Here is a 26,797-nt window from a genome sequence, read left to right on the forward strand (position 1 = left end):
CCGGGACCAGCCGAGCCCTACCGAGCCGGGCCGGGAGCAGCCGGGCCGGGAGCGGCCGCGCCGGACCGTCGGGGAACCGCCCGGGAGCCGCCGGAGGATGTAGGAGGCGGGAGCGGGGTAAGAGCGGCGGGGACGGCCACGGTCCCGGGGGCACCGCGGTGCCCAGCGCAGAGTGGGGCCGGTCCCCGAGGTCCGCGGTGCCCAGCGTGGGGGTGCGGGGGGGAGCAGTCCCGAGGGTCCGCCGTGCTCACTGCGGCGGAGGGCTCTCACCAACGGGGCACCGGAGCCGTGCGGAACCGGCCCGGCGGGAACGGGACGTGCCACCTGCGGACCCATCCAGCCCCACCGAGCGGGTGTCCGCTGGTGAACGGGGTGGGGATGGCGGAGGAGGGAGCCGGGGAGTGGCCGGGGGCGTCTCACCGGTACCGTGGTGGTCAGCTCCGCTAGGATTCCCCGGTGGGTGGGGGAGAAGGGTTGCCAGCGGGCATCCCCATCTCCTGCTGCCCGAGCCATTGGGGAGGGAGGCACAGCCCGCAGCCCCTCCAGCCTTTCCCGGATGGAGACGCCAGCCATCCTGCGTTCTCCCGCTGCAGAGGGCTCGGGGCAGGCCCAGGACCCCTCCCCAGCCCAGTGGGCTCCCTCTCCCCATCCCTCCGGTGGGGCGGCGCTGGCTGCGAGGACCATGCCTGGCCAGATGCCGGAAACTGGCGTGGGGAGCCAGCTGATCTGTGCCCACCACCCTGCATGCAGGCACCATGGTCCAACCCAGCCTGGCAGGCAAGCAGATCTTCGGGGGTCCCTGTCTGGGTGCTCCCTCCTCCTGCTGCCCTCCCCCAGATTGTTGGGTTTTCTTGGAGGAGTCGGTCTGGTCCCTCTGTCCTGTGCCAAAGCTGCAGAATAAGTTGGTGCTCGGACCGCTGGTCTTTCTCCATCCTGTGACATCCAGCCCTTCATGTCACCCCCCTCGTGGGGTCCAGGGCTGTGCTTCCCACAGCAGATCCTCTGGCCAGGAAGGAGGGACAGAACCCAGCTGGTGGGTGCTGGTTATCCCCGTGAGAATCCAGGCTGGGAGCAGGCAGCCTTCCTTGGTGTAAATTGGAGCAGGATCTGGTCAGCAGTGAAGATTCTCCTTTAGGAAATTATTGTAATTTTTGGTCTTTCTCAGTTTCTCACCCCCATGCTCCCACTGTCCCCCAGAATGCATCCATGACTCGCAGCCCCTGAGGACTCTGCCTGTGTGGGGATGGAGCAGGGGGAAGGCCACTGGTTTGATGGGCATGGCTGGAAGGAGCATGTCAGCCCTTTCAAGCATTATTACATAGCTGGCAGGGCTGGGAATGCAAAAATAGCCATCAAAGTGACCGTGGAACATCTGAGCCTGGAGGGACCCCTTTTGGCTGTGGGGGTGGTGGGAGCACTGACGTGGGGAGGTGTTGGTGTGAACCAAGTTTGAGGCTGCCCTGGGTGTTTTTACCCCACTGAGCCAGGGCACCAGCACCAGCTCCAGGCATCCCTGCTTCAGGGAACAGAGTGACAAGACCGTGGTGTCCTCCCTCCAAGCCTGGGTGAGATGGTGCTGAGCTTGGTGCCCAAATCTCCCTCCTGAGTTCCAAGGCCTGTGCCACGTGGGCTTGGAGGAGCAGCCCCCAGCCCTCTCAGTCCTCCTGCTGGTCCTGGCTCACAGAAGCTTGGGCAAGGCAAGGGAGCAGTGGAGGCTGTTGGGGAGCCCAGGCTGGGGGTGCTTGGGGGAGGCCCTTCCTTCAGCTTCCCCACTAGTAACTCAGAGGCAGAGCCGTGTCGGGACTTGTGGGATGCAGAGCCTGTGTGGGTGGCTGGTGGCTGTGCTGGTGTGGGTCTCTCCATCTCTGCCCACCCTCAAGGGCAGGATCAGGCCCCGTGCTGGGGTGTCATGCCCAGGTGGTGCTGCTGCAGTGGGGGCTGGGGTTCCAGATCCAGGTTTTGCAGACACTCACATCTCTCCAACAAACTGAGCCGAAACCCTGGATCCCACCCAGCCAGAAATTTGGATCTGGAGCCAAAGGTGACTCTTGGCCCTTATTGCCAACACAGGTGAAGCTAAAATCTGGATCTGAGCAGAAGCAGGAGGAGCCTGGATTCAGCACAGTGGCTGAATGTGTGGCTTGTGCTCCTTCTGGCCATCAAATCTAATTTCCTGAAATAGCCTGTTGAAGACCAGAGCCCAGCAAGGACCGAATCACAGGTCACCAGGGGTGTGGAAGCCCCATCATGATCCTGGCTGCCTGCTTCAAGACGTTGGCAGCCAGCAATAATAGTAATATACAGTGCCATTGCCGGGAGAGCGCAGCGCTGGAGAGCTAAGAATAGAAGGCGAGAGTTGCCAGCAGCGGGGGACTCAAGGGGTGGGTGGGGGGCTGGGGACTGAGGCTGGATGTGCCCCAGGGGTCACCCTGGCCAAGGGGTGGCAGCTCCTCACAGCAGAGAGGACATTCCTGTGATGCAGGTGGCACAGGGCATGGCAGGTTCTGCAGAGGGCAAGGGGAGAGGGATGTGAGGAGTGCTGCCCGATGCTGCAGACCCTGTGTAGTGCCCCTTCAGCCAGGCCTCTGGGCCTTGCCATCCCCAAGAACCATGTGTAAAGCCTGCTCTGACAAAGTGGCCTTCAGATCACTGGACAGATCTGACAGATCACTTCAGATCATGGCCTTTGCAATGGCCCTGTGATGCCTGGTCCCTCTATGAGCAGCAGCATCGGGGGTCCACCTGGAAAGCCATGGACAGAGCAGACAGCTCAGCACTCCACACTCACCTCCCCCACACCAGGCAGGATTGAGCCCCTTCTGCTCACCCTGTCCTGCTTAGCAGCTCATTCCCAGGGCTGTACAGTGTCACTGGCAGGGGGACAGAGAGGGCCTGGCCACCATGGGTCCAAAAGCTGAGCTGTGGGGAGGCTGGGCTGCTCTCTGTCAGCCGCTGCAGCACATGGCAGGCGAGAAACTGCCCATTGGACTAAGAAGAATCAATTGGTACCTTCCCCATTTTTGTGGGGCCAGGGGTGCTGCAGCGCCCGGTGTCCCACTCCCACAAGCAGCTGTGCTCCCACAGTGCCTATGTCAGTGCCTCTGCAACCTGTCCTCAATCTTAATTAGATTTTCCGTGTCAGCCCCAGCTCACTCCTCCCCAAATGCTGGAGCATGAAGAAGCCATGACATGGTTTCTAATTAGCTTCTGAATTCAGATTTCTCTTGGCTGTTGTTGGAGGCTACCCACAGTTTGATGCTGCCCAAGCAGGGTCTGCTCTGTGGCTCCCCTTGAAGTCAGTACCCTTGGGAGTGAGTGCTCAGCAGCTGGAAGACCCTATGGAAGCACGCTGATGTTTGGTGACAGTGACTTGAAGAGCACTCCCAGCAGCTGCCAATCCACCCTGTCAGAGAGGCAGCCTGCCCACTGCCCCTGCTCTGGTGGGCACAGTGTCTCTGGCTGTTCCTGCCAAGCACTGGGCACCACTGCTGCTGCTTTCCTGGGGTTCATTCTGCATTGCTCCCACATGTCCGTGCAGCTGGTGTAGGAGCTGGGCACTGTGCCCCATGGCCGGTCCGGTGAGGCTCCACTGTGGCCAGTGCATTGCCAGGTTTGGCTCTGTCTCCAACACCCAGACCTTATCAGCAGCGAGTTGTGGCTCTGAGCAAGGCCAGGGGATGCAAACAGTTCCCAGTGCTGCTGTGCCCCAATTAATAGCCTGTGAATCATGATGCCGTTGGAAGAGCAGATGTTTACGGCATGGTTGCCAGCACTCAATGTTTCACCAGGAGTCTGGTTGGCCTTAAATCAGCAGCTCTGGGCAGCAGGTGGTGATGGGGCCTTGCTGCCTGTCTGGCCCTCTCCTGCAGGACTATCAGGAGCTGTTTGGGCTGGGAATTAGCTGAAGTTTTTGGTGGGCAGAGGGAAGGGGGAGAACGACCTGTCTGTGGGCATGTGGGGGTGCTGTGTTGGAGTGAGAGGACTACAAAAGCTGAAGGTATCGAGTCCTGTTGTGACAGGACCAGCTGATTTCCCATTCCTGGGGAACCTCTCAACTTCCTGAAGGAATGCAGGTGCTGTGGTGGCACAGCAGGTGCTGGGACATTTGTTTGGGAATGGCGAACTGGTTGATAGTGGGGAAACACTGCATGACTGTATGCCTTGGAAGTGTCTGTCCCTGCTGTGGTTGGTGTCCCCAGATGTAAGGTTGGGGTGAGACCCTGTGGTGGTCAATGCACCCCAGGTTGGTGCCATCTGTGAAGCTGAGCTGAGGGATGGCCTCAGGTTTCATGTTTTATGTTATGACATCCATATGCCTCAGGCTCCCCTGGGCCCTCTCTGGGTGGGGGCACACTGGGGACAGCCCCTGGTAGGGGAGCCACATGGTTCCTGTGCAGCAGGTGTGTGTGGGGAGCTGCTGGGGGCAAGGGCTTCACTCAGGGGCCTGTGGGGTGCAGAGGAGCATGTGGGTGTGGGGTGCATGGGGTGCTGGGAATGGGAGCAGCCAGGTGCATATGGCCATGTAGTCATGAGGTGCAGTGATGAAGGGCCCCCGAGTGTCCATCTGTGTGTGCAAGGCTGGGTGTCCATCCATCCATCAGGGTGTGGGGCCATGTGTCCATCTGTCCATGCAGGGCTGGGTGTACGTCCATCCATCAGGGTGTGGGGCCATGTGTCCATCTGTCCGTGCAGGGCTGGGTGTACGTCCATCCATCAGGGTGTGGGGCCATGTGTCCATCTGTCCGTGCAGGGCTGGGTGTACGTCCATCCATCAGGGTGTGGGGCCATGTGTCCATCTGTCCGTGCAGGGCCGGGTGTCCGTTCATCCATCAGTGTATGGGGATGGGTGTCTGTCCATCCATCAGTGCGTGGGGGCGTGTGTCCGTCTGTCCATGCAGGGCTGGGTGTCCATCCATCCATCAGGGTGTGGGGCCGCGTGTCCATCTGTCCATGCGGGGCTGTGCGTGGGCGTGGGGCGCTGCCGGCAGCCCCTTGCCGGGGGTGCGTGTCGGTGCGCGGGGGTGGCCGAGCGCGCCGGGGAGCGCGCGTGGGTGTGTCCCCAGCGCGCGGGGGCGACGGCTCCGCCACCGCCTCTCCCGGCTGCAAGGTGCCGGTGCCGGTGTCGGCACCCGGAGCGTGGCCACCGCCGCCGCGCTGCCGTGGGTGGCCGTGACCCCGGGGACGCCTCCGGCCTCGCTGCGCGGCCTGGCCGCGGCATGGGCGGCCCGCAGGGAATTCGCGGGATCAGAGGGAATCCAGCCGCTGTGCCGCGGCCATCCTCAGACTCCTGCCGAGCCCAGGCCGGCAACTTCATGGTTTAGCAGCGGCGGAAGGTGAGTGGGGTGGTGGGTGGGAGGGGAGAGGGCCTGGATGCTTGCAGGGGGCTCCATGCGGAGCCCCAGTCCTGGGAGAGCCCTGCTTTGTGCTCGGCTGTGCCAGTTCAGCGAACACCCCCTGGCCGGGCAGAGCGAGAGCCCCCAGGCAGCCCATAGCCCTAACGCTTTCCTAGCCGAGTCCTCCTCCCTGGCAGCCACGTTCTCGCCTCGGTGCAGCCTGTGGCTCCCGGGCAGCCCTCGCTCAAACGAGCCGCGGCACAGCCGGGAAGCTCGCCCGACCAGGGTGGGGAGATCCCAGCCCCGAGGTCTCAGCTCCCGTTCCCTGCGGAGCTGGGCGGGGAGCTGTGTGCTGTGCGGGGGTGCACCGGGGCCGGGGGCTGTGTGTGTTGCAGGGGGGTGTGTGCTGAGGCTGGGAGCATTGGGGGAGGGGGTGTGCCGAGTGGGGCCTGTTCACTGGTGGTGTGGGGAGCAGGGCAGGGCTGCACCTCTGTGCGTGCGAGGGACAGGGTCGCCTCTGTGTGTGTGTGTCGGTCCGTACATGCAACCCGGGAGAGCCCCAGCTCTGCCTGCCAGACGGCCCCGCTGCCGGGGAGCGGCACAGCCGGTGCCGACATCTGTGCTTCGAGCCCTGCCTGTCTTCAGTTCTCTCCTTGGCACAATCACAGTGGCAGTTGGGTCCTTCTGTACCGCTCCGTGGTTTCTCCCACCATCCTGCCTCTCTGTGACACAAACCTGTATCGCCGGTGTGCTTTCTTGGAGGGGAAACCGAGGCAGGAGGAAGGGAAGCAGCAGAGCCCTCTCCCGATCCCTGTCATCCTGAGGCTTGATCCTACGCCTCACTCTGGCTTGTTTTTTTCCTGCCAAGTGATGCCAAGAGCCGGGGGAAAGCAAGGGCGTCCTGGGACACAGCTCCCGGCTTTGTCTGCCTGGGGCCCTGGAGCCGCCCAGCTCCTCCTGCCGCTGTCTGGCACATCCCTGGCCTGGGACTGCCACAGGGGCTGGTGGCAGGGCCGCAGGACGGCCGCCTGTGGCACATGTTGTTGGGCAGTGTGGTGACACTAGCGGTAGCGGTGGCCATGGTGGCAGTGGTGGCCGTGGTGACAGTGGTGTCCGTAGTGGTTGTGGCAGTAGTGCTCGTGATGGGAGTTTATCGTGGTGGAAGTCTGTACTGGTGGCCACCACGGTGGTGCCACGGCAATAGCAGTGGTGGCCGTAGTGACAGTGGTGGCCGTGGTGGCCATGGTGGCCGCGGTGGCGGTGATGGCGCTGGCCATGGTGGCGCTGGCGGCGGGCGCTGTCCCCGGTGCTGATCCCCCGCCGCAGGCCCCGGCTCCACGCTGCGAGTTCCGCAGAGCGAACCGACCCGGCGGCGGTCCCAAGCCTCGCTCCCCCTGGGGGTGCCCACGGGCGCGCTGGGGTTCGAGGTCTCCCCGTTTCCCTGGGGACGTCCCGTCCTGCCTCTGACTTTTGATGTGCGGCAGTTCCAGACAGGGCTGGTGGGACGGGAAACCACCCAGAGCTGTGTGGCTGTCACCCCACGCCCTGCCTCCCACCGGTGTGCCCGGCGCCCCACACCCTACCCGCCGGGCTGGGCACAGCCTTCCCTCCACCTGGCTCTTCTGATCGTCCCGCCGGGCAGGTCGGACAGGAACGGGGTGCTGTGAGTCGGGCTGGAGAGCAGGACAGGGCAGGACAGGGCACGTGGGAACATGGGCCACCAAGGCTCCATCACTCCCTGACGGGACAGGGACAGCCAGGGAGGGTCTGCCGGCCATGCTTGGTGCTGCCGGCAGGCGCAGGTTGGCTGATGTGAAGCACCTGGGGCAGCGCTGCTGGCTGGTGGCACCATGCTCACCTCGGCCCCCCAGAACCGTGTCCCCAACCGCAGTGCCGGTGTCACTGCTCCCAGAACAAAATGTCAACCCATGCAAATGAGACTGCGGGAGCGGCTGATTGAGAGGCCCTGCCCCGCCCCGGAGTTGCAATCAAATATGCAAATGGATCCCGAGGAGGCTAGTGAAGGCTATTAATAGCGGGGATGAGGCTGGGAGAAAGCATGGTGTTCCTGAGGGAATGAGCCTGGGGATGAGCTGGTTCTGCTTGTCCCTCTGCCCAGCGTGTCCCTGTCCACAATGCCCTGGGCAGGCGACAGGTAGCCCCTGCAGGGAGCCCGTGGGCACCAGGTATAGCTTTGACCACTGTCACCCTTTGCAGGGCAGGTACTGCCTGTGTGCCCAGAGCCCAGTGTCCGCAGGGAAACCCTGTGGGAAAATCACAGCTGCTGAAAACCCTGCACTGAGATTTCAGCCCTGGGAAGTCAAACCAGGAGGGATGAGGTGCCCAACGGGACCTGGGCTCTGCTGGGGGCTTTACTGTGGCTCAACCTGAGCAAGGCACTCAGCCTGGGCCAGCTGTCACTGTGCTAGAGTAGGGAGGGAGAAAGGGACTCCCTTCCACCCCATCATCCTCCACCCTGTGTTTCCATACCCCCTTCCCTCTCCTGGCTTCCCTCTGCTGCCTTTGAGGCAGAGGATGTCCCTCTCCTGCCAGCACCAGCATGAGTACATGGCACTGGTAGGAGCCATGCTGTCCCCAGTGTCCCCAGCCAGCTCAGGAGTCTTGGTGTGTTTGGCCCCTGCTGCAGTCCCTCCACTCCATCTCATGGGTTTTGGGATCCAGGAACCATCTGACCTTTTTATAGAAAAATGTGGGAGTTGGGCTGGAGTCAACAGTAACTAATTATTTAAAATCTGAAACTGGAATAATTTGCCCAATTAACAGTCTCAGGTGATGTCTGATTCCATCTGATAACAGCCCAAGGAAGAGGGAAATTAATTAACCTGTCAGCCTGACATTTGTAGGTCACCACCGGCTCCTCATGATGTCAGGGTGGGCGCAGGGGAAGTTTGTGGGGTCCTGTCTCTCTTATTGCAGGGGGTCTGCACCCTTTGGGGGTCCCAGTGCAGGGAGGGGGCTGTGGGTGAGCCCAGGTGTTATCTGGGGAGATGGACTGGGGGCTGCTGGCTGGGGGGGACAGCGTGCTGTTTGAGGCCAGGGTGCTGGGCAGGGAGACGGGCTGGGTGTCCCCCAGAAATGCTACAGCCAGTCCATTGGTGAGGCGGCACCTGTGGGCCTTTAAGGTTGCTGTGGAAACGGGGCTGCTCGTTACTAGGAGGAGCCTCCTGCTTTCCAGGCAGCACCCCCCCCCCCCCCCCCATGCCTGCAGGAGGGGACCCCCACCCTGGGCACCTGGGACTGCACAGACCCCTGTGTCTGCGGAGGGACATGGCGTGGGCACGACTGTAGCCGTGCAGGATGGTGGCCTTGGGTCACCCCCTGCAGCATGGACCCCTCAGCCCAGCTTGCCCTTGACATGGCCAGTGGTGCCAGGGAGGGCTGTGCATGCCTGGACACACCTGGACACACCCGGAGCCACATGGATACGTGCACACGTGCATCCTGACCTGCCTGTGCAGCCCAGCCGTGTCCCCTGGGGACCCTGTCCTCGCACCTCGTTTGGCACATGGACCTGGCCTGGCTCCCCCCTGGCAAGGCACGGGGCCCACAGGGAACAGAGTGTGCCGAGGCAGAGCCCCTGGATGCAGCCTGGTGCTGTGCTCAGCTCTTGGAGTTTTAATGAGGTAAATTGTATAAAAAGCTCCGTTTGCCCTAAATGCCCATCCCTGCGTGAAGCTGCTGTGGCGCAGCCTTGGCACACCCTGGGAGCTGGGCAGGGGGCTATGGGGCTGGGCACATGCTCCTGGGCTGGGCACGTGGCAGCGGCAGGAGGAGGAGGAGGAGGACGAAGGCGGTTTAGCACATTTGCAATCATTTCCCTCCTCCCCCCCAAGTTTACAGCTTACCTCAGCGGCTTATCAGCCTCCAATCTCATTAAATCAGGCAAATTGTAGCATCTGATATTTTATGGAGATTAAGGTGTGCGCCCAGACTCTATAATTATCGGCAAAGATATATTTACAATACCTTGTTGCTAGTAAACAAAAAATAACTTCAGATCAAAGCTCTCTTACAGGGGAATAAATCTGCCCGTCGAGCCCCGCTGTGGCGCATGGTGGGGAGACACCAGAGCTGCCCGGGGTGGGTGGGCAGGATGGGGGGACGTGCGTTTCAGGGGGCGTTTCAGGGATGCCCCAGTCCCACGTGGCCGAGTCCCACGTGCTGGATCCATCCCCAGGGTCTTCCTTGCTGGCATGTCCCATGACAGCCTGGTTGCACCCACTCCTCCGGCCACAGCTCCACTGGGGATTTCCACCCCAGGGACCTCCCTGCTGAGACAAGCTCTGGATTTATCAGCACGTGTGCGTTGCCCCTGGATTCCTCACGGCGGTGGGAGTGCTGCGGATTACTGATGTGGTGACGCTGGTTTATTGCTGCCTGAAGTGGATTTATCCGTGCGGCAGGGCCCAGGCTCACTGCCGGTGTAAATCACCACGGCATGGCTGGCAGCAGCCTCCATGCTATGGCTGCATCCCAACAGGCCCTAGGCATTCCAGCTTCCCTGGGGGTTTCGTGGCCAGGCTCCCCATGGGACCGTGTGCTCCACAGATCAGCTGCCCCTTCTCCATCTCACTCTTGTGCCCACTGAAACGAGAATAAAATGGTGATAATGCTGCAGACATCCTCTGGAAAGGACTCTGAGGCAGATGAAAAACCCTACTTAAGAGAGAGGCCATTATTAGTAATAACTCGGAGCGAGGCTGTAAATTCAGCCGACACAGCTATTATGGGAAATGAACCTGCTCCCATGCTGGATTGCAGGCTGCCAGGTGTGGGATGGGGATGGGCACAGGAGAGCAGGGCTGCATGGCCCCGTGTCTGCTGGCTAGGTCATGTCCACAGCTGGGGCAGCATGGCCAGAGGAGCCAAAACCACCTGACTCAATCTGGGCTCTCTGGGATGATTTCTTGGCTTTTCTGGTAAGGCTGGAGGTTGGAGGGAGGGATCCTGGGCACAGGTCTCCTCCCAGAGGGAAGGGAGGTGACTGAGTTTTGCAATGAGGCTGAGACCTGGCCCAAGCTCAGGTCAGGGGTGATGCAGGATATGAGGAGCGTGGGCAGAGCTGGGTTAGAGAGCTGGGAGAGGCCAGGGTGGTGCAGTGGGCCTGGGGCTGGGCTGGGCAGGACCCACCGTGGCCATCCTGGGCTGACTGTGCCCAGCTGGTGAGTGTCCAGGACAGTATCACACCCTGGCAAAGGTTGCATTAAAATAAAAATGACTTGGTACCATTCAGTGCCCAGCGCCTGCAGCCAGGTCAGAAAAAGGCAAAGCTGCCACGGCTGCCATTCCATCAGAATGACTTCACCTCAGGCACTGTCACCCCAGAGCGGGACAGCCCTGGGGCCGGCGGGTGCCCAGGGTGGGGCAGGGGGTGCCGTGGGGGTGTGGAGTGCCATGAGGGTGCCACATGGGTGTCACGGAGGTGTGGAGCAGCAACCATGGGCTCGTGGTGCTGCCTGTACCCAGCTCAGGAGCTTCTGCGGAGGAACGAGCTTTGATATAAATATCTTTTTGCTCAGCACACGACCTACTTTCCAGACAATGCCATTAGCCTCCCGACTCCCTCATTCATCTTCTGCTGTCCTCCCCCAGCCCTCCCTGCACTGGCACCCGCGCCAGCACAGCACACTGGCCGTGGAGTGGTGAGCCAGGACGGGCACCAGGCTCAGTGGCACCACGGGGACCCCGTGCTGGGCTTGGGGCCAGCCAGCAACCCCATTCTCACAGCTGGCAGGGGGCTGTTGCTGCCTGTCCTCTGCCCCTGCTCTGGTGCTGTAGAGAGGGTCCCGTTGGGGGTTCCTCCACCCCACCCCATCCCATAGGATACTCAGATTGATCTCCCTTCCTGCAGCCTCCAGCCCCATTCTCTTCAAAATAAGTGATCTGGGTGGCAAACAGCCTCACCCAGGGACATCTTCACCCAGGCACAGCCTCATTGGGTACATCCTGGTCAGGGCAGAGGGGAGCACAGTGAAACAAACACTCATTGGCTCAGGGCTGGCCCAGGGGAGGGTGTGGGGTCAGGACCCCTCCTGAGCACCCCCAGAGCATCCCTGGTGCTGGGCCCACACAAGTGGTTCATGTGAGGATGATTCCACAGGAGCTCCCACGTGCTGGCAGAGGCTGTGCCGTGCAGTTGGCAGCTGGTGAGTGGCAGGTGGGATTAGGGGCAGGTGGGGCAGAGGGTGCAGAGTTCCATTGGCATGACACTGTCCAGCCTCTCTGGCTTATGGCCATGGCCCTGACACCAGTTTTCCCCCAAGAGCTGGAAACACCTCTCCAGGCCCACCATCTGCACACCTCCGTGTACCCCTAGGATGAGCCCCCACTCCTCCCCTGCAGCTAAAATTAAATATTCAATTTGTATTGCTGGTAAATCCTGCAAATCTCTTTTCTCTCTAAGCTGTTGTAGCAGGAATATCGGTGTTGTAATCTTCATGGGGGCTTGTCCCGCTGCCCTTCACAGCTCCCCAGCTTGGACCACACTCCATTTTCCCCACATTTCTCTCTGGGATGCTTCTGGTGGTGGAGCAGGTCTCCAGTGCCAACAGCAGTGCACCCCATGGCACCCATTCTGTGGGTGCTGCTGGCTTTGGGGACAGGGGTGTGCATGGTCCCAAACTGTGATGGAGCTGCTCTTGGCCCAGGTGATCCAGGTGGTCCCACCAGAGCATCCCCCATGCCCACCATGTCCTCACTCACCAGCCATGCTCCCCCTCCCCTTACTCTGTCCCCGCGCTAAGAGCATTGTGCAGAATTATGTATTTAAATATTTAGGTTTTCATCAGCTTTGCAAATTAAGCCCATCCATTAAAGTGGCAGTTTGGCACTGCTGGCAAGCTGGGCTGTGCCATGCCTCGGGCTCTCTGTGCTCATTCCAGCCCTGGCCCCAAGGGATGCAGCCTGGGAATGGGATGTGATGGCCCGGAGCATCCCTGCTGGCACAAGGACCAAGGGCTCTGCTTCCTCTCCATTCCTGGAAACTCTGGCCCCTTCGGCCCAGCTGCAGGAGAGCCGTGAGAGGGGATGGTGCCATGAAGGGAACCAGTTTGGACTGGTTGTTATTTGGGGTGGAGTGGAGAATGCTGAGTGCTGGGGAAAGCAGGATGAGAAGCAACGCTGGTGACAGGTGAGAGCCCTGGCTCAGCAAGCACCTGGCAGGAGCAGAGCAGGGATGGCAGTGCCAGCCTGATGGAGGCTCAGTGGGAGTAAAGCTGGGAATGGAAGGGTCAGCTTGCCCAGGGGTTTGGAGGAAATGGGCAGGAGATGGCCAGAGCTGTCACTGCTGCCATGCTCAGTGAGAAGGCTGTGCTGTCCCAAGCTCACCAAAGAGGCTCTGGAGTGATCCCTGGCTTAAGTCAATATCCCATGGCTGGGGAGTAAGTGGCTCTTTAAGCCTCGGCAGCGTGGTCTAGCTGGTGGCTCCATGTGGCAGGAGGGAAAAATGGGGGTGATGGGGAAATGGGGTTCATCCAGCACTCCTGCCAGCTGGGGACCCTGGCACAGCTGCAGGGCCTGAGGGGGCTGCCATGGCCCCCAGTGGCTCTGGCACAGGCAGATCTAACTCCTGGGGGATGCTGGAGCCCCCTGCCTGCCTGGGGCAGTGCTGGAGTGAAGAGCCAGGTGGGAGTGTGGGCAGAGCCCCCAGGGTGAGCACAGCACAGGGGGATGTCCCTGCTTGTTCCTCCCCTTTGCTGCAGGTGAACCTCAGGCTGTGGTCTCCCTGTGGGCTCCCCAGTGTCACCTGCATGTCCCCCTTTCCCACCAAGGCCTGGAGGGCACACGAGCAGTGTGCTGGCTGCCGCTGGCTGCAGGCAGCGCGGGAAGATGTTGAGTGTGTCCAAGGGAGGGGAGCTGTCCATGGACATCACCGGTGATGGGTGCTCATCCGTGCAGCTCAGTGCCCACAGTCCCTGTGCCAGCTGTCATGGGCTGGAGTCCCTGGAGCCCTGCCTGGCCAGGGGATCTCTCCACAGTGGTCTCCCAACTCAGCTGGCTGACACTCTGGCTGTGGGATCCCAACTCTGGCAGTTGATGCCCTCTGTGCCACATCCTGGCTCCTGTGGGCAGGATGAGCATTGCTGCGGGGCTGAGGGGGCTGGAGGTGCCTGTGCCATGGGGCTTCTGGCTTCTTACCCCTGCCAGCCTTTCCTCTGCATGCACCTACACAGGGATGCTGCCATGGCCATTCCCTGTGCCACCACTTTCCTTCTCAGCCAGGTTCCTGGGATCTGGCTGCCATGCCCAGGTGTTCCCCATCCTAAAGGGCTTTTGAAGATGCGTCTCTTCCACCAAGATCTGGTTTAGGCTTTGCAGGGCTGGAGTGCCAGACTCCTTTCTCTGCTGGCTCTGCCTTCACAGCTCCAGGATGCTCCAGCTCCTTTGCACACCCAGCACAGCAGCACGGCTCTAGCCCCCAAAGAATCAGGTCTGGGGCCAGGGTGGGTGGTCCTGGGCTGTGTGTGTCATGCTGGGAGGGGGTTCCAGTTCCCCCCGTGGTAGCAAAAGTCAAAGCCAGTGATGTTGTGGCAGGGATTCCCAGTGCTGGCAGCCGTGCAGGGATCCCTGGCAGCTGGGCACAACGTGGCCGTATTTCCTCGCTCTGCTCCAGGAGTAATTGCTAAGATGGGGACGTGGGGCAACTCCCATCCCTCTCCCGGCATGGTAATGAGTGAAGAAGAACTCAAAGACAAATGGCTCATTAAGAAGCAGTGCTGCATTGCAGGATTTTTCATCCCACCAACCGCTGCATCAGCAGAGGCAGCACCTCTCGCGCTTGCTCTCCCAGCCCTGGAGAAGGAGCTGTCAGGCAGCTGGGGCTGGTGCCAAAATTAATCATGTGCTTAATAACGTGCCCGGCCCGTTGAACAGCCTGTCCTCAGCCTCCCAGTGCGTGGAGCGGGGCTGCCGTGCTGGACTGGAGCCCTGGGGCACTGTGGATTTGGGTTTGGTGCCTGGGAAGCACCCATGCTCAGGGAGAAAGGATGTGCCAAGGCACGGCTGAGCCAGGGGAGATACCCCCAGCCTCGGGGTCCCAGAGTCCCCCAGTTATGTCAGGGTACCAGGGTTCCCCAGATTTGCTGGGGTGCTAGAGCCCCCCGCCCTGTTGAGGTCCCAGCCAGTTGTGCTGGCTTCTGTGGCTGTCTCTGTGGCCTCGGTAAACACTTCCTGCTCCACTCACATCTCCAATTCCTAAGCTTTTGTTCATCTTTCATGACTTTTCAAAAATCTTGCCTCATCCCTTTTTTCCAGCGGTGCCCGGTTGGATCCTACCCCTCACAGCCCTCTGCAGGCAGTGCCTGCCTGCAGCTGCTCTGCTTTCTTTTAGTAACAGTAATTGGTTTTGATTTCCTGATTGCAGCCAGTGTATTTGCTGTGATCTTAGCATCCCGCTCACACTGTTTTCCTCTTCTCCTTTTCCTCTTTCCCTTTTGTTTTTTCCACTTCCCCCTTTTCTCTTTCCTTCTCCTCTTTTATATCCCCTTTACTTTCCTATCCCCTTTACTTTCCTATTCCCTTTCCCTTTCTTCACCTTTCCCCTTTCCCCTTTCTGTGCTAAATTAGGTGTTCTCTTACTAAGCCACTCTTTTATTTTCCTCCAGGCTGAGTAAATGTTACTAATTCAACCTCATAAAATAACAGAACAATTAGTAATAAAATAAAATGTTTGCTTTCCACAATCCTTCTCACTTACAATGAGTGGGGAAAGAGTAAATAGATTAAAAGCACGGTGGAAACGACCTGGCAGTATTCCATATTTATTTTCTTCCAACGACCGTAGACCAAATTTGTTCAGCCCCTAAGTGGGAAAACCACTTTATTTTATTTTTTTCCCCGGCTCCAGCTCGCGCGCGGTGCTGGGCGCTCACGCTGTGTGTTTGTTCTCTCCCACTTTCATCCCGAGCCATAAAGGTCCCCAGCAGGACCCAAGCTGGCAGAACCTTGCATTAATTTGCAGAGCAGTTTGGGCTGAGCTCACGCCTCTCCCAGGCTGGAAGCTGGAAAAAAGTCCCTTTGGTGAGGCTGGAAAGCCGGGGTGGCGGGAGGAGGCTTTGTGGAGCAAGTGGCCAGATCCAGAGCAAATGAAAGTCGATGGTGAGGTGGCCGCTGGGCCAGCTCTGCACCTGCTGGCAGGGAATTGCATAATAAGATGGGACTGGGGATGGTTTTGGGGCTAAATTGGGTGAAACACGTGGCCGTGGCCGTGCAGAGCTGTCCCCGTTGCTGTGCTGGTGTGGGGTGGCCTCAGGGGAGTATGGAAGGCTGGGCTGATAAAAATACAGGGGGAGGTGTCTCAGGCTGGCTTTGGGAGGAACACCCTTGCTCTGGCTTCACCCCACTCCTGTTCCTCCCCCAGAGCCTGCTGCCCCAGGGATTCCCAGTGTGGAGGAGCTGCTGCTGGCGGGGCCATGAGGACAGCATCCCCCTGAGTGCTGGGTGGTGAGTGACACCAACAGGTTTCACTGGGACCCCGGCATGGGCTGCCCATGGTGGGGCTGCTGGGGGAAAGCAGGGGGCCAAGACCCCCCGAGGGCATGGCCATCAACCCCAGCTCTTGGGGTTAGACCTAGAAGTGCTGGAAAACCCAGTCTGGCCCTGTGTTAGGGCGGTTTGCCAGACCCAGACGCTGTGGTGGGGTTTTGACATCCTCTCACCTCCCCACTGATGTTCCTGGAGCTCGAGGAAAGATGGGAGGATCCTGGGTGCTATGGGGTCCCAGGGAAGCTCAGGCTCCTGGTGGGTCTGCCCTGAATCCCTATAGCCCTGGGCCTTTGCACAGCACTGCCTTCAAGGCAGGGATCTCCTGGGGCAGCTGGTGGGAAGTGGAACTGCCTCTGCCAAGTGTTCCTATGGGAAATTAAGAAGGAGACTGAATTTCAGGATGGCCTAGAGCACCAGGGACTATGAGCCACTCTCCTCCCTGTGCTGACCCTCACAATGGGGAGAGACATCAGAGGGAGGTAGTGGTGGGGAGCCACTGGTGGGAGTTTCTCCCAGCGCTGGATGCAATAAAGGCGAGGAGTGAGTTATTTGTAATGGTAATTATGCTCTTCCAGTTTATCCTAGCACATAATTGTGTGGGCGGTAGGTTCCCACTGGTGGTAATTACCCTGGTGTTAAATGGCACAAAATTCAGCTGGGCTGGGTTTTCCCCCCCTGACTTAAATCTGTGCTTTGGTGGCACAAATCCCTCCATCCCAAGGGCTGCTCCGTGGATTGGCCTTTGGAGGGACACAGCTCCAGCTCTCAGCCAGCTCATGAGCCAGGCTCTGGCCAGCTGCCCCAGTCCCATGTGCCAGCCTGCCCACACTACCCTCCAGGCACAGGGGACAGGAGTGGGCTCTGTGGCCTCTCCCACCCTCTGCAGGTGGCCATTCCTACTGGCACATGGGAACGGGGACCCTGAGCTGAGCCCCACAGCGTCACTCCCAACCCCTTCTCCTTCCCGAGGTTGCTCTCAGGGAGCCCGGCTGGTCCCTGGGCAGGGCGTAGACGCCTTTGTCGCCTTGGTGAGCTGGGACATAGATCCTCCGCCACGGTATGATGTCCCCACCCGCTGCCAGCGCTCCACAGGTGCGGGGGAGCTGCGGCGCTGCCTCGCCTGCGGCTCCGGCTTTGTTGAATTCCTGCACCTGCCGAGCACAAAAGCCCGGCGGGCTCGTGCTGATGGGCTCCGCAGATATTTTGACTCCTTTTTGTTGCCGCGGCAGCAATATTTGGATCAGCTGAGAGCTTCCCTTCCCGAGCAGGAGATGATAGCTCAGCCCGCAGAGGCAGATCTGGGCTCGGAGCCTGTCTGCCTGTCCGTCCTTCCATCCTGCTGCTCGATCCCAGAGCAGAGAGGCAGCTCCATCCCACGCTGCTGCTCCTGCTCCTCACAGCAGCTCTCTCGGGAGGGGAGAGGCATCTTCTGTACCAGCTGCACCTTCCGTTCAGCAATTAGGGAGCCTCGTTAGAACAGGAGCGGGATCTGAGGGTGGGGAGTGGCGCAGCCTCGAAGCTGGGAGGGAAGGTGGTGGTGGCTTAGGGCAGATGCGTTTCCAGGGCCCTGTCTGCTGCTCAGGGCCAAAACGCCATCGCTGCCCGCCCCCACACCCCTTGGGGACCACCAGCTACTCTCTCCTCCAGGGCTGCTCAGGGGCACAACCCCCTCTGACACAGCCCTGGCCCTCCCAGTGTCCCTCTTTTCCAGTCTCCGTGGTCAAATCCCCACGTGCCACATGGAACATCCCACGGTCACCTTTCCCTTCAGCCAGTCTGGGAGACATGCTGCCCACAGCACCCTGCCCAAATATGACAACAAGAGCGTTAACCATGCCCATTAATTAGCCGAGATACTGTGGAAAGTAAGTAATTTCCTCATTAACAGTCAAACCAAAGACAGAGCCTTTGAGGGAGAGTAAGGCACACAAACCTCCATGGGTGCAGGCAGTTCTGTCAGCTGGCGTGGGCATTGCCTGGCTGGATGCCGTCCATCCTCCTGCTTCAGCCTGGGGCTGCCCTCACACAGCACCTCTGCTCCTGGCTCCCCCCCAAGAGGGCTTGCAGGGCAGGAGAACCCTGGATCATGGGTCACCATCCACAGTTCCGTGTGGGGCTGGATGGAGACATCAGAGCATGGCCCCCCCGCGCCCCGCGGCAGCTCATTAGCAGCGCTGTGAATCACAACGGCTGAAAAACTCAGCCAGAGCTGCTTTTTAATGGAGAAACACTTCATAATATTTGGTGTTGGAGAAGAAAACAAGGATCTGCTGATAGCAGTGTGTCCTCCCTCACCGTCTGCAGGCCCTGCTGCCTGCATGGCTGCTGGCAGCACCTTCTCCTTCCCATTGCCCGCTCCGAGCACCTGAGCTGGTGCCTGGTGCCCAGGTGCCTGGCCCGGGCACTGTGCTCCTGTCACCACGTGGAAAGCCAGGATTCTGGTGCTTCACAAGGCCTCAACCAGGGCTGAATCTTGCCCTGGAAGCTTCTCAGCCTTCTTAGCTTGTTCCTGTGAAGTAGCCCAGACGTTCTGGTGGTGGTGGGGGTGCAGAGGGGGTCTTGACACTGTGCCTGTCCCTGTCCCCACAGATGAGCCCGCAGGGGCATCCCTGCAAGATGCCGAGGCTATGGGGTGGGTGCTGAAATAATGAAGGGCTACCATGGGGAGCGTAGCCAGACACAGCCCTCCTCCGGCCACCGCTGCCGCTGCATCCCAGAGAACTGCGAGCATCCTGCCGACTACATCCCGCACGGCCCCGAGGGCCAGCCGCCGTACCTGCTCAGCCCCAGCGAGCCGTGGTCCCTGGAGCATCCCTACTGCCCGGCACGGAGCCCCGGCGCGGCCAGCGAGTGCCCGGGCAGGCCCCTGAGCGAGCCGCCCTCTGCCAGCGCCAGCAGCACCTTCCCGAGGATGCATCACGCGCAGCAGCCCTACGACTCCTGCGACGAATGCATGGCGACCGCCCACCCCACCAGCAAGATCAACCGCCTGCCCCCCACGCTGCTGGACCAGTTCGAGAAGCAGCTGCCGCTGCACCACGACGGCTTCCACACACTGCAGTATCCCCGGGCTGGCGGCGCCGAGCCCCGAAGTGAGAGCCCCAGCCGCATCCGCCACCTCGTCCACTCCGTCCAGAAGCTCTTTGCCAAGTCCCACTCCTTGGAGGCGCCGGCCAAGCGGGACTACAACGGCGCCAAGATGGACGGCCGCGGGGACGGCTACCACCACCACCACCACCACCACCATCACCACCACCACCACCAGTCCCGCCATGGCAAGCGCAGCAAGAGCAAGGACCGTAAGGTGGACTCCCGGCACCGGTCCAAGATGTTGGGCTGGTGGAGCTCCGACGACAACCTGGACAGCGACAGCAGCTACATGGTGTCCGGCCGGCACGCCACCGACCAGGGCACCCAGTACTGCGTGGACGCTCCCGAAAGTGCCTTCAGAGACTTGACCTTGAAGAGTCTAAAGGGCGGTGGGGAAGGAAAATGCCTGGCCTGTGCCGGCATGTCCATGTCTCTGGATGGCCAGACGCTCAAGAGGAGTGCCTGGCATACCATGACCGTCAGCCAGGCCCGTGAAGCCTATCCCAGCGCTGGTGGCACCGAGAAGACCTTGATGCTTCAGGAAGCAAAGGCCAAAGACCGGGCGTACCAGTACCTGCAGGTAAGGGGCTGGGCAGGGTGAGGCTGACTGTGCTGTGTGGCAAGCCAGTGCTCGGAACCTCCATCCAGCAGCCTGGGGTGCTCTGGGGATGCTCCAGCTCTGCCCCATGTCCCCAGCACCTGTGCCCCATTCCCATGGTCCTGTGCCAGTCCCTGCTATCCTCTCAAAGCCCATCTGCTGCCTCCTACCCTGTGCTGGGTTTGGGGTCAGACCTGCTCTGTCAGCTCAGGGCCAACCAGCAGCCCTGCACTTGTTCCCTTCTCACAGCTTTTATCCTGCCTGTGTGCCTGGCTGGGTGCCACTGCCTGCCTCATCACCGGGCTCCCTTCTAGGTCATCCCCTTCCAATTAAAAGCTAATTAACTCTTCTCTCCCTTTCCTGGGGGAAGGAGACAGGGAGCAGCAATGCTGTGCTGGCTGGGGGTGGGGGTGGCTGGGGCCTGTCTCCACTGGCAGCAGGGGCATTGGGGCACGGTGCCGGCCCCACAGCACTGGCCGTGGGCGCCAGGGGACACCACCCCCACTGCCCTACAAGGACCCTGTGGTGCTGGCGTCAGCAGCACGTGGTGGGACTGGTGCCCGATACGTCAGGCCGGTGCTGGCTGGCATGGGTGGGATTTGGCCCAGACGCTTCCGCCAGGGGGGCCATGAGGTGGGAGCTGCTGCGCTGCTGCATGTTGTGGGAATGAGGAGCTGTGGCTCTTAGGAGGGATCTGCTCTCCTGGATTTTCGGGCTTTCCAAAGGGTCGGAGCACCCAGGGTCTGTCCCTGCAGCTCGGGTATGTGGGGAGGACAGGGGAGCTGGGCACACGTGCTGGATTTGTGCTGGGCTTGGTCTGGCACAAGGCTCAGGTCTGTATGCCTGTGGGACCCTGGCCACCATATCCTCCCATGCTTGCCTCCTGCTCCAGGTGCCGCAGGACGAGTGGAGCGGGTACCCAGTGGGCAAGGACGGGGAGATCCCATGCCGGCGGATGCGCAGTGGCAGCTACATCAAGGCCATGGGTGACGAGGACAGTGCCGACTCGGACATCAGCGCCAAAGTGTTGCCCAGGGCAGCCACGCGGCGAGACAGCTACCGCCGCTCCTCCAGCGCTGACCAGGCCAGGACCAAGTAAGGACTGTTGCCTCCCGGCCCCATCCCAGCACTGCAGGCAGCAGTGGGGCCATAGGCCTGGGCTCCCTGGGAGGACATGTCCCTGCTCACGGCATTGTCCCCACTCACAGGACTGTCCCTGTTCACAGCACTGTCCCTGCTCGCAGCCACACTCCCCAGTACAGTGGCACCAAGCCCGGTCCCTGCTCTGTGTCAGGGCACTGGGGAGGACATGGCTGTGCTGGGCTTTCGCGGGGAGCCCTGCTGCTGCAGCCATGTGCAGACTGTGGGGACAAGAGGCATGTTCAAAAGGGGATGACTGAGATGGGCTCCAGTCCCTGTGGAGTTTTGGGGGCAGTGAGGAGTGGGGACAGCAGCAGTGGCCGGCGGGAGAATTGCTGCGGCTGCGTTTCCGACTGCTCTGATGGAATGTGTTGCTTTTGGTGTGATCCCTTCTATTCCCACTGTCTCTCATTAGGTTTGCAAGTAGGCACTATTCTGATTCATATATCTGTAACTGTCCCAGCTGCTGCACGCCACCACGAATGCTCCCGCGGGGACAGAGCTACGGGCGTTCCTTCACCACTGGCCAGGTACGCTCCATGGCACAGGTTTCACAGGGCAGGCTGGGGCAGGGATGTGGCGGATGTCACTCTGAGCATCCCTTGCCCTGGCTCAGCCTCAGCCACTGCTTTCCCCAGATCAATGATGAGCTCAACCACCAGTTTGAGGCCGTCTGCGAGTCGGTCTTCGGTGAGGTGGAGTCACAGGCCGTGGAGGCGCTGGACCTGCCCGGCTGCTTCCGCATGCGGAGCCACAGCTACCTGCGGGCCATCCAGGCAGGCTGCTCCCAGGATGACGACTGTCTCTCACTCTTCTCCATGTCGGCCCCTCCTGGGCCACCCATCACCAGCAGCATCCTGAAGCCCAGCACTTGTGAGTCCTGGGGGGTGGCAAGGGCTTGGCTGCATGAGGGAACCCCACATCTCCCTGCCTGCTCACCTGGGCACCTGCCAAGGGCTGCTGCTGCCCACCTCCTGGCCCTCGACCCCTATAGAGCCAGGAAGAGGGTGCGAGCATCCTGCTCATCACCCAGTCCCAATCAGAGGGCTGCTCTGTGTCCCCAGCACTCCTTTGCCATCCCCTCCTTCTCTCCACTTCTGTCTCCATCTCTGCCCCTTGCTGGGTGCTGCAGAAATGTGGCCAATATGGGTCTGGGGTGTTTTCCAATCCCAAAAAATGGTCAAACAGCCCCTCTGAACTTTGGCCCATATCTAACCCAGCTATGGGGCAAACCCCGTGGGGCCATGATCCCTGCGCTGTGGGAGGAGAGGGGCAGCATTCCCCGGGGCCCCTGTTCATCGCGGGAAATGAGCAAGTGTCTGTGTTTTCACATGCCTTTCCATCCTGCGCCTCTCCCACAACAGCCTTCAGTTACAGAAAAGCTCCACCTCCCATCCCTCCAGGAACCAAAGCCAAACCTCTCATCTCCGTCACGGCGCAGAGCAGCACCGAGTCCACCCATGAGAGCTACCTGCCCAGCGAGGTCACCCGCAGCCCCGCCTGGTCCAAAGATGCCACCGCCCGCTGCAACTCAGCTGAGAGTCTGGAGAGCTCCAAGGTGACTGCTGTGGCCCTCGACCTGCCCCCGGTCCAGCCCCATGCTGCTCCCAAGCCCTCCACGCTCATCATCAAGGCCATCCCAGGCCGGGAGGAGCTGCGAAGCTTGGCTCGGCAGCGGAAGTGGCGTCCCTCCATCGGCGTCCAGGTGGGCTCCGCTCCTCCCTGCGGGCTGCCCAAGTGGTGTGGACCATGCTGAGCCACCACGCTGCATTTTGGGGCTGCCCTCCAGCGCTCTCCCTCTGCCCCTTGGCAGGTGGAGGCCGTCTCTGACTCGGATACAGAGAGCCGGAGCCAGAGGGAGTTCCATTCCATTGGGGTGCAGGTGGAGGAGGACAAAAGGTACCACATGGCTGGACTGGGCTGAGATCTGCCACACTTGCTGCACTGAGGCATTGGGTTCCTGGGGACTTCCTGAGCTCCATGCACCACCACTACCCCACAGCATCTTTTCCCTGTCTCCTCTGGCTGAAACCCCAGAGCTCAGCACCATCTCCATCCCCGGCTAGCTGCCCCCACCTGGGGCAGGATTAGGCCTTTCCTTTGTCCTTGCTGCCACCCAGGGAAAGGGCTTCCCTATTCCTGCCTTCTGCAGGGTCTCCTCTGCTGGGCTCAGCCCTTAGCTTTGAGCCCATGCCAGGTGCAGATGAACCTTTGGGCATTTCTGCAGCTAACCACGACATTTTGGCTGGAATGGGAATTCCAGGTATTCCAGAACCCGCATGGCCAGCGGGAGGGGAGTTCTGGCATTGAAGCCTGGTGCACGCTCCTTTCCATCCTCAGTCCAGTGCTGGTAGCCATGGAAACAGGCTGGAAGCAGAGATGAGGGACTGGCAGATCGCAGCTGCTCTCAGGGTTGTCCCTGTGGCCCTGAATGCTTCGGGATCCACCCCGGCATCCCCAGCCCCATCCTATCTGTGGGCATCCCTCACCCTGGCCCTGCCGCCGCGGTACCTGGTGGGGGAACAGAACAATCCCTGCTGGCCGCCAGGGTCCCCACGCTCTCTCTATCTCCGCAGGCGAGCGCGTTTCAAGCGCTCCAACAGCGTGACAGCGGGCGTGCAGGCGGACCTGGAGCTCGAGGGCTTCACCGGCCTGGCCGTGGCCACCGAGGACAAAGCCCTGCAGTTCGGGCGGCCCTTCCAGCGGCACTCGTCGGAGCCCGAGTCGGGCCGGCAGTATGCCGTGTACAAGACGGTGCACACGCAGGGGCAGTGGGCGTACCGCGAGGATTACCAGCTGCAGTACGACACGGTGGAGGTGCCCCGGCGGGAAGCTTGGATAGACCGGGGCTCCCGCAGCCTCCCTGACTCTGGCCGCGCCTCTCCGTGCCACCGCGACGGGGAGTGGTTCATCAAACTGCTGCAGGCAGAGGTGGAGAAGATGGAGGGCTGGTGCCAGCAGATGGAGAGGGAGGCGGAGGACTATGACCTGCCCGAGGAGAGTGAGTCGGGTGGGGTGTCGCAGCAAAGAGAGGGGCTGGGGATTCTGCAGAGCTGGGGGGGCACAGTCATTGTCCTGCAGTCCTTCCACCTTGGAGCATCTTCCCTGCCAAGGCTAAAGAGGTTGGGTGAGGGCAAGAAACACTGGGAAACCCTCTGGGGCCAGAGGGATATGAAGGAGAGAAGAGACATGATGTGTTGGAGGGCTCTGAGCTGCTTGTGACTGTCTGCTCTCCCTCCAGTCCTGGAGAAGATCCGGAGCGCTGTGGGCAGTGCCCAGCTCCTCATGTCCCAGAAGGTGCAGCAGTTCTACCGCCTCTGCCAGCAGAACATGGTGAGTGTGGGCAGCGGTGTCAGGGGTCAGCTGTGGTGGGGAGGGGGATGTCTCATACTCTCAGCCAGTGACTGTGGACCACCATGCAGGAGAGCTGGATATGGAGCCCCCAGCACAGGGGGGTGGGAAGGCACTATGGCTAGCAGAGCCAATGTCCCAGCAATGGACGAAGATGACACTGTGTTCCTCTGTCCCCACAGGATCCCAATGCATTCCCTGTGCCCACTTTCCAAGACCTGGCTGGCTTCTGGGACCTCCTGCAGCTCTCCATTGAGGATGTCAGCATGAAGTTTGGGGAGCTTCAGCAGCTCAAAGCCAATGGGTGGAAGATCATGGAGCCCAAGGTAAGGGCAGGGCCCTGCCACTGGCACTTGTACCTGTCACTCTCCTCAATCCCCAAGCACATCTGCACTGAAACCACTGCTGGGCTCTCACTGGTGACTGTTTAGTCAAGTAGCAAACCCTTGAAAAACAGAGCTGGGAAAAAGAGAGGCTAGAGAAGGGCTGTTCTCCTACTGACGTATGCCAGCTGCCTGCAAAGGGCTTGGCAGGGTCCTGGCACGGGATGGATAAAGGGATGTGCAACCCTTGCAACCTGTGGGAGGGTCTGTGAAGCCTCTCACCATGGCTTTGGCTTTGGCACCCATAGCAGCAGCTGTGGTGAGCCCGTTGGAATGCCCACTCCTGGGAAGTCCCAGCCTGAAGCCCCTGTTGTCTGTGCAGGAGGAGAAGAAGGTGCCTCCCCCGATACCAAAGAAGCCGCCCCGCTCCAAGGTGCACCCGGTGAAGGAGCGCTCCCTGGACTCGGTGGACCGGCAGCGGCAGGAGGCCCGCAAGCGGCTCCTGGCAGCCAAGCGAGCCGCCTCCTTCCGCCAGAGCTCGGCCACTGAGAGCGCGGACAGCATCGAGATCTACATCCCCGAGGCGCAGACCCGGCTGTGACCGCAGCCTCCGCTTTTCTACCCGGACTGGACGGCACGGCCGTAGCTCACTGTGATGAGGGGCCGCGGGGACACCCTGGGGCAGCTCTTGGCCCCACTCACAGCTTCTCTCTTTTCTATCTTAGCCCTTTCGTGGATCCAACGGCGGGTGATCGCAAAGCCCAGTTCTGCCCTGTCCCCTTGCCCCCTGCCCGCATGCCCCTGCCAGCCTCTCCTGGGGTCCAGGGCTCTCCCTCCCTCTGCCCTCCCTGGGGCTGTGTCCCAGCTTTCTGTCCCCTTCCCACTCCCCAGCCCTTCTGCACACCCGCCTCTGCATCCCAACCCAAAGAGAGGTGACCTTTGGCACCCAGCCCTGCTGGGCTGGAGGGGAGGGGGCTGCAGGCAGGCCCCCCCGCCTCTCTGTACTCAGTGCAATCCCCTGGTGTGTGGTGGGGACAAGCCCCCAGCCCTGCCCAGCCACAGCCCCCAGCCCTGCCCTGCTGGCACAAGGCTTTGAGATGTGGTGGGGACAAAGGGGTCCCCCTCGCTGCTCCCTCCGCCTGCGGCTCAGGTGCCATGGGGACCCAGGGCTCCCTCCCCTGTATACATATATAAATATAACCCAAGGAATAAACCAGAAACTACACGTGACCAGCGCTGTGTCCTGCCTGGAGTTCGGACCAGAGCAGCAGATGCCCCCGGTCACGGCGAGCCACCCTGCTTCCCTCGCACGGAGCATCGCCACACGCTTCTCCCCTTCCCGCTCAGCCCTCCTTCCCCTCAGTCCATCCCTCATCTGTCTGTCCTTCCCTTCTGCCAGCCTGGAGTCCAGGAGCACCTCTGCAATGTGACAGGGACTGGCCATAGTCCTGCCGTGCCTTGCTGCAGGTGGGAGATGCTTCCCCAGCGAGCCTGTTCCCACCTGCAGTGACAAGGAGCACACCTGTGCTTGGCACCAGTGGGTGGGACAGGAGTGTGAACATGGCCAGCAGCTGCTCCTTCAGTGTGGAGCTAGAGACCCCCTCAGGGGGTCACCCTTTCCCCCCGAGCTTCTGGAGCCCTGTGGGATGGGACCCCAGGATAGGGCTGTCATGTACCTGATGCCTCTCAGGGCCAAGGGACACCCTGGGGTGTGGCTGTTCCCAGCTCCCCCACCACTGTGCACAGAGCCAGGAGCAGGGTGGAGGGTCCCCTCCAGGGCAGAGCAGCGTGGTGGGGCAGGAGGCTGCATCTGCCTCATCCCTGTTCTTAACCCCGTTCTCCAAGCATCCTGTCAAGAAAAGTGTCACTTTTGGTGTCAGAGGGGGGAGGAGCCCACCCCCATCCCTCACTCTGCCATGCCAGCAGCCCCATGCAGCATCACCAGCCATCCTCCAGGGCAGGGCCAGTGGGTGCCAGGAAGCTCCTGAAATCTGGGGCCAAACCTTGCCCAGGCCCTCAGGCAGGGTGATGGGATCAGAGGCAGCTGGGGGACACCTTGCTGGGGTCCCTCGCTCCTGGGCGTCCATCGGTGCTAAACACCTCCATGATGGCAGCACCAACTCAGCCACCCAAAGCCCTTCCCCACCCCACTCCCCCTGCACCCTGGATTTAGGGATGTGCCTGGGAAGGGCCCCCGGCCAGCGCCGTGCAGTGACCGTGACACGTGGCTCCCTTTTTATTGTAACGAACCGTCGCAATTAATAAAGATGACTTTGGTTACTCCGGGCCAGCGGCCACTTCCCTGCGGGGACATGGCTGGCACCGGGCTCGCCTTTCACCTGTCTCACATCCTTTTGTATCCATGGGGTGGGAATGCATGTCTGTGGTGTGGGAAATTGGTGACTGTGGGGTGGGAGAGGGGCTTGCAGATCCCCCATGGAGATCCCCTCATGGGTCTC

General features: G+C 61.0%; 1 protein-coding gene across 4 annotated transcripts; it reads left to right on the forward strand.

The window, feature by feature from the left end:
- On the forward strand, window positions 1–26,561 carry DLGAP3 (DLG associated protein 3). 4 transcript variants are annotated; one of them, XM_088067394.1, is made up of 12 exons: window positions 1–117; window positions 15,712–15,794; window positions 18,426–19,506; window positions 20,417–20,619; window positions 21,080–21,194; window positions 21,303–21,537; window positions 22,029–22,369; window positions 22,478–22,563; window positions 23,241–23,665; window positions 23,906–23,997; window positions 24,198–24,341; window positions 24,721–26,561. In XM_088067394.1, the coding sequence occupies exons 3-12, from the start codon at window positions 18,484–18,486 to the stop codon at window positions 24,937–24,939; spliced, it is 2,883 nt and encodes a 960-aa protein (XP_087923520.1). In that variant the 5' UTR covers window positions 1–117; window positions 15,712–15,794; window positions 18,426–18,483; the 3' UTR covers window positions 24,940–26,561. The 4 variants fall into 4 exon arrangements, with proteins under 4 accessions (XP_087923520.1, XP_087923521.1, XP_014113949.1 ...); XM_088067395.1 differs by lacking the exon at window positions 1–117 and adding an exon at window positions 5,197–5,333; XM_014258474.2 differs by lacking the exon at window positions 1–117 and having other exon boundaries at window positions 15,677–15,794.
- The last annotated feature ends 236 nt before the right edge of the window (window positions 26,562–26,797 follow it).

Source organism: Pseudopodoces humilis, chromosome 27 (assembly GCF_049639895.1).
Source record: "Pseudopodoces humilis isolate 2021_Gansu_Grassland_sample_001 chromosome 27, ASM4963989v1, whole genome shotgun sequence".
In the NCBI taxonomy this organism is placed as follows: domain Eukaryota; kingdom Metazoa; phylum Chordata; class Aves; order Passeriformes; family Paridae; genus Pseudopodoces; species Pseudopodoces humilis.